Here is a 6,736-nt window from a genome sequence, read left to right on the forward strand (position 1 = left end):
AGTGAAAGTGAAGTCGCTCAGTCATGTCCGACTCTTAGCGACCCCATGGACTGTAGCCCACCAGGTTCCTCCATCCATAGGATTTTCCAGGCAAGAGTACTGAAGTGGGGTGCCATCGCCTTCTCCGATACTATATACTAGTATATAGTATATATAGTACTAGTATACCATATACAGTTACACTATACCATGTAGTATGTACTATACTACATTGAGTGCAGGAGGAGAAGGGGGATAACAGAGGATGAGATGGTTAGATGCCATCATTGACTCAGTGGACATGAATTTGAGCAAACTCCAGGAGATAGTGAAGGACAGGGAAGCCTGGCGTGCTGCAGTCCATGGGGTTGCAAAGAGTTGGACATGACTGAGTGACTGAAGAACAATAACACAGCATAATATATTACTGTATAGTGTAGTATTTCTTCCAGACATAAATAGATATAAATAGTGGAGAACAATACATGATAGTAACATGTAGTAAAGTAGTTAGGAAATGGTGAACTTTAAGTATTTATTACTTTCATTAAAAATAAGTTATTTAATTGTATGTCTATATAAGTTAATTTTTAATAAGTTTATTTTTAGCAGCCTTAAAATTTCACAACTGGCTCTTGCAAGCTGATTTACACAGCAACTGGGCACTCTGCTGATTACTCTTAAGGCTGAGACAGTATATTCTTCTTAACTCCCAACCCAATATTTGTCATTACAGAAGGCACTCAATACAATTGCTGAAAGGATGAACAAATATTCAGTAAGTCTGGATGCCTAATCTTGTTTGCATCACTGGGGAGCCAGATCTCTCCTCTAGGCCAAACAGGAACATTTTCCCCTGCCATACCTAATTTATTCACCAACTCCTCCTCTCCCCTACTCTGTTTTTAAGAAATAAAGGGATGAATCTTTGGATGAAAGATTTTTAAAGTATTTGGCTAAAAAAGGGAGTCTTTGGGCAAAAAGCAAAATTATATTCTGAATGTAAATAGTTAATAGCCTATTTAAGGATAAACTGCCTGACTGTAAGAAAACTGGCTCAAAATAATGTACATAAATGTGACCTAATTTATACAAATATACTTTCTAATTTTCAAAGAAAGATCAAGTCTTCTTTCCACGTTCATTCTATTAGTTCTCTTGCATTATGAGTGGCATTACTGACTCGATGGACATGAGTTTGAGCAAGCTCCGGGAATTGGTGATAGACAGGGAAGCCTGGTGTGCTGCAGTCCATGGGGTTGCAGAGTTTGACATGACTGAGTGACTGAAATGAACTGAACTGAACTTATGACAGAGTGGATTATTAATTCATTACTTATTTAATTATTGATAATCAGATCATGTGTGGGGTAAAGAACCTCACAGCGTTTATTCATATACTAAGGTCTAAATTATCCTGGGTACCTTACTCTATAAACTGTCTTACGTAGTAATTTCTGTATTTTTGTCAAAATGCCTTAAAATCTGCCTGAGAGGGTGCTGAATGACAGCTCAAAAGCTGGCTGGCTGCATTACTCTGTTCACTGGGGAAATGCATGGCTTTCATCTTAAGTGGCTGCTTCTGAACCAGGGTGTGTATTTTATGCCATCCCTAGAGTCCTAGAGGATTTTTCTTTGAAGAACAAAAGAGGTAGGTATAAATTTTAATGAATCATATTGTGGCTTATCACTTAGGATATAGAGAAGTGAAAACAAGTATTCTTGGCCCCATAGAGTAGAAAGCTCAGGGTTCCCTCTTCATTTAACTGGAGTCTAAAAATGAGACACTTAACATAAGAGAGAATTCTCACACCACCGCAAAGAAAGATGTTTTCTTCTTGTCCATTAAATGACACCTACAAAATACACATGGCAGATTTTTCTCCAGCAGTTCTCCCACCAATAGTGGGCTGGTGAGTCCCTATGACTATCTCCCTTCTTATATACACATCCACCAAACAAACTGGGCAAACCCCCTACTGTTTAAGTCACAGAGGATATTTTAAGAAATCTCCATTTGTTTCAAAATTAGATACAATACACTACTAAAATATATTAGATGTTATAAGTAGCCTGAAAAAAGCACACATCCTGGTTGGATAGTCTCACATTTCCTAAATATTGCTTGCCTAACTGCCCCGGGGAAGACAGAAAGTGTTTAAACGGGACAAGACTTCATAACATCGTAGATCTGAGTGTGGAAGCCAAGTCTGGAAGGGAAGTGTGGGAGATGGTTTTTGATTTCTAAGAGCAGAGCAGGAATCAGGACTCTAGCAACCACTCCTCCCCACTCCCCCACAGTGCTTTTGTTTTTGGTCATTAAACCTGAGGCTTCAGAAGGATATATTAAATTTTTATGTTCTCGTTCCTAATCTTATAGTGAGTGCTTCATAAATATTCAAAATGTGAGGTCAATCTGGCTGAAACATATGTCACCAAGGTTGGCTGGGTGATCTCACTCACTTTCATTCCTCAATTTCTCCTACTGGGTCTTTTTGGGAATCTTGCACTTGGGGAAAAGGAAAGACTTTCTCTAGGACAGGAGGTTATTCACTGGTTATTAAAGTTACCTGGGTGGTATTAGGCATTGCACTGGGCTGCATGCATGCTCTGTTGCTCACTTGTGTCTGATTCTTTGTAACTCCATGGACTGCAGCCCCCAGGGTTCTCTGTCCATGGGATTTCCCAGGCAAGAATACTGGCGTGGGTTGCCATTTCTTTCTCCAGGGGATCCTCCTGACCCATGGATCGAACTCTTATCTCCTGAGTCTCCTGCATTGCAGGCAGATTCTTTACCACTGAGTCACTAGGGAAGCATTACCTGTGTACTACGGTGACTAGTTGTTCTAGTTTGTCTGAGACTGAGGGGGTCCCTAGGACTTCAAGCGCTAAAGACCATGGCTGCTAAGTCGCTTCAGTCATGTCCGACTCTGTGCGACCCCATAGACGGCAGCCCACCAGGCTCCCCCGTCCCTTGGATTCTCTAGGCAAGAACAATGGAGTGGGTTGCCGTTTCCTTTTCCAATTCATGAAAGTGAAAAGTGAAAGTGAGGTGGCTCAGTCGTGTCTGACTCTGAGTGACCCCATGGACTGCAGCCCACCAGGCTCCTCCATCCATGGGATTTTCCAGGCAAAAGTACTGGAGTGGGTTGCCATTTCCTTCTCTGAAAGACCATGGAGCCCCAGGCAAATCAGATGAACTGGTCATTTTAGTAGAGAGCTATGCCCCGTCACTAGTAGGTCCAAATATACCCTGATTATTGATGATAGGATAATAATGACAATGTATTGACATTCAGGATGATATTTTAAAGATGATTTTCCAAATGGAAAATGAATCTTGAAAAACAACGAATGGTTTTGATGCCTTTCAGTACTGTCTCATCAATATACAGAGCTATATACACTCTGCAAGTACTTGACATCAGAAATCGGTACTTAGACTAATTTCCACTCCAAAATTTTTGATGGAACATTAAACTCATGTCATTATTAATAATAAATGCATTGCTCATTGGAGAAATACAATCCCTGAGAGAAGACTCATACAAGAGCCCTTTAACTACTTTGAATAAAATTAAGCACGTAAATGCCAGCATGGACCCCAGATTCTGTTCTTTCTATGATAACCAGAAGTGATTTATTTTGATGAGTGCGCACTCTCTCTAGGGACAATCACTGCCACAAATGTGTGCTACCATTAAAGATATATTCCTTATAGGTCTGAGGCAGCTGGTGAGAGAAATTGGGACTATAGTATGGCTGTCTTACCGAGTCTGTTCCATTGAAGAGGAGCAGCGTGGGTGGGGCGTCTTGATTTCAGCAACAGCAGAAGCATTTGGCATCAGTGTGATCCAGATGCAGGTGAAGAAGACCAACTGGGAAGCCAGGATCATCTCTTCCAAAAGAAAGAAATGTGGATGGATACAACCAATACTGTTATCAATACTGCTTCTTCACGTGTCCTTTTAAAAGTAATTAGGGTCCCAGGTAAAAAGGTATCAAGGAAGAAAGAGAGACATTGCTTTCAGGGCTGTGTCCTTTGTTTTAGTAGGTTAAGTGGATTGACATCATTTAGAGGCAAACATCTGTCTGGATCATCAGCCATTCAAGAGAAACAAAGCAGATTTTTTTTCCTTTTCAGTTCCCATCCTCTAGTCCCTCTTTGCAGGGAAGGTTCTTAGTGGGATGCTTGATTCTGGACTCAATAAACTCGCAGTGGCAGTCGTACGCAGACAAAGAAGTGAGGTTAGGCTTTAAGTCCCCTTAATCCAACACAATATCATTTGAATATATTTAGCGACTCAGCAAATAATATGCTTAATGAGAACAAAGATGATTAGTTTAATCCAGAAAGGAATCTTTCCCTCTCCAAATGTGTACAGATTGCCAGAGTACAAAAAAAATTCAATGATTATTTTGTCAAATAAATAATCATATTTTAAGATGATGGTTTATTCCATTGATATCAATCAAGTGGTTCAATTTAAGGTTTAATATGGTAAGCAGCCAGATAAATAAGAGGAGAAATTAGCCTTGGGTAGGGGGTAAGGAATTATGTTACATTATGGCCACATAGGAGGCTAAAGATACTTCGCACATACTGAGTAGAAGTAGTCCCTCTATAATGCAAAGTGCCATTGCATGGGTATGATGGTGAAATTCAGTTTCTTCAACTGGAAAATAAAAGGTGAGCAAGTCAGTGATGGCCGACTGTTTACTAGGACTGAAAAAGAACGCTGTTTTCTTCCCAGGAATACAGTGTGAAGGAAATTGTTAAATTTCCTCAAATTAATTTGTCTCCTTGACACTGCATATCTTGTGTTATTGCTTGATTCTGCTTATTCTGACTTGGGTTTCCTCTTCTCTTAGCCCATGTATTAACACCTCCTATGTTTTTGGGGGCAAGTATTTCCTCTTTAAAGTATGTGTTTAGTATAAAATATTATAAATATTACAAATATACAGAATAAAGTAATAAATCTTTACTTTTCCCTTCATCCCCTATTTAGTGTTTATCACTGTATACAGTTATGCTTTTATATATATTCATAAATAATCTACCATTTTTTTGCACATTTCAGAAAACTTTATAAAAATGGTGTTAAATTATGCCTTTATATCTGCAACATACTTTTTCTCTCCACATTATGCTTAGATTTATTATGTCGATATATGTAGTCCTAGTCAATTCATTTTTAAGTGTCAATTAATACGTCAATGTGTGGATAATTAACACTTTATTTATTCTTTTGCTGATGGACATTATTTCTTATTTTCCTATGATAAATAATCTATTATAAGCAATTCTGCAGTGAATTTTGGTCAATATTTTCTTGTGTTCATACGTACCAGTTTCTTTAGGATAAATACCTAGGAGTAAAGCCTCTAGGATGAACAATTTTCACATCTTCAAATTTATAGGAGACTACCAGAACGCTCACAATGGTTGCACCAATTTACAGCCTCACTAACAGTGAATGAAAGCTCTCGTTTCTTAAAATCTTTTTTGACTTTAATATAATCAGGTTTCTACATGTTACCCAATCGATCTTTTAGGTTTAATTTTAATTTCCCTAGTGGCTAAAGAAGTTTGAGCAATTTTTTTCATGTATTTCTGGGCCAGTAAGCTTTCTTCTTCTGCAAACAGCCAGTCAATAGGAGAAACGTGAGAAAAGTTGCTGGTTTTTTGGTTTTTTTCCCCTCAAAGTGTACGTATTCTGTCTTTTTCTTTAATTGGAGGATAATCGCTTTCCAGTGCTCTGGTGGTCTCTGCATTACATCAACACTAATACTGGGCGTATGCCCTGAGAAAACCATAATTAAAAAAGACACAAGCACCCCAGTGTTCATTGAAGTACTGTTTACAATAGCCAGGACATGGAAGCTACTGCTCGTAAGCGGCTGTCACTTTGGCTGCTGAAGGATGTCATCATGGTCAAAGTTTGTGATCTCATGAGATCCAGGGCCCTGGCTCTTGATCCTAGCACTCACAACTCCCTGAGCCTGTTGTCTTTGTTAAGTACCATTATCTACATAAGTACTTTCTAAAGCAATTCTTGGCTATGTTTTGTGAAAAAAACATTCTGTGCTAAGTGAGTGTGGAAAACACTTTTTTTTTTTTTTTTTTGGTGTGTGTGTGTGTCTGTGTAGCAGTAAAACTTGCTTGTTGACACTGATATTTAAATTTCATAGTGTTTTCATGTTCTCATGAAATCTGTCCCTCCCCCACCCCTCAATTAAACACTGTAAAAACCATTTGGCGGGATGAATACAGACCACTGGGTGTAATTTTCCAACCCCAAGTCCAGGCTGGGGATTCACAGTTCACATCACATGGGTCAGTGAAAGTGCTCTGGTCCTACAGCAACCAGGAGGATGTGATTTCAATGGTCTAGTCTCTGCTTATCTTACTGGATCTGTTGGAAACAGTGACACACCTGATTTCTCCCTCCTACTTGAAATCTTTTCTTCACCTGCCCTCTGCTTTTCTGGACTTGCTTGTTTTTTCTTACATCTTGGTTATTCCTTCTTGGTTCTATTATTTGATCCCCCTTCCTCTATCAGATTTCACAGTACTCGAGTGGTTCTATGCTCAGTACTTTAGTACTCCTCCTTCCTTTAGTACTCCTCTTGTGAGCTCAGCCAGTTTCAAGGTTTTGAGAATGATGTGTATGCATGTGTGGCTCAGTTGTGTCTGACTCTTTGTGACCCCATGGTCTGTAGCCTGCCAGGGTCCTCTGTTCATGGAATTCTC

At 39.2% G+C, this 6,736-nt stretch overlaps 1 protein-coding gene across 1 annotated transcript in view; it reads right to left on the bottom strand.

The window, feature by feature from the left end:
• GABRR3 (gamma-aminobutyric acid type A receptor subunit rho3) overlaps positions 1 to 3,875 on the bottom strand; it is a 47,004-nt gene extending 43,129 nt beyond the window's left edge. Inside the window, exon 1 of the mRNA XM_019967357.2 lies at positions 3,751 to 3,875. Within this exon, the coding sequence (XP_019822916.2) occupies positions 3,751 to 3,875 (125 nt within the window). The remainder of the gene's footprint in view (positions 1 to 3,750) is intronic.
• Positions 3,876 to 6,736: the final 2,861 nt, after the last annotated feature.

The sequence above is a fragment of the Bos indicus genome, chromosome 1 (assembly GCF_029378745.1).
Source record: "Bos indicus isolate NIAB-ARS_2022 breed Sahiwal x Tharparkar chromosome 1, NIAB-ARS_B.indTharparkar_mat_pri_1.0, whole genome shotgun sequence".
Lineage (NCBI taxonomy): Eukaryota > Metazoa > Chordata > Mammalia > Artiodactyla > Bovidae > Bos > Bos indicus.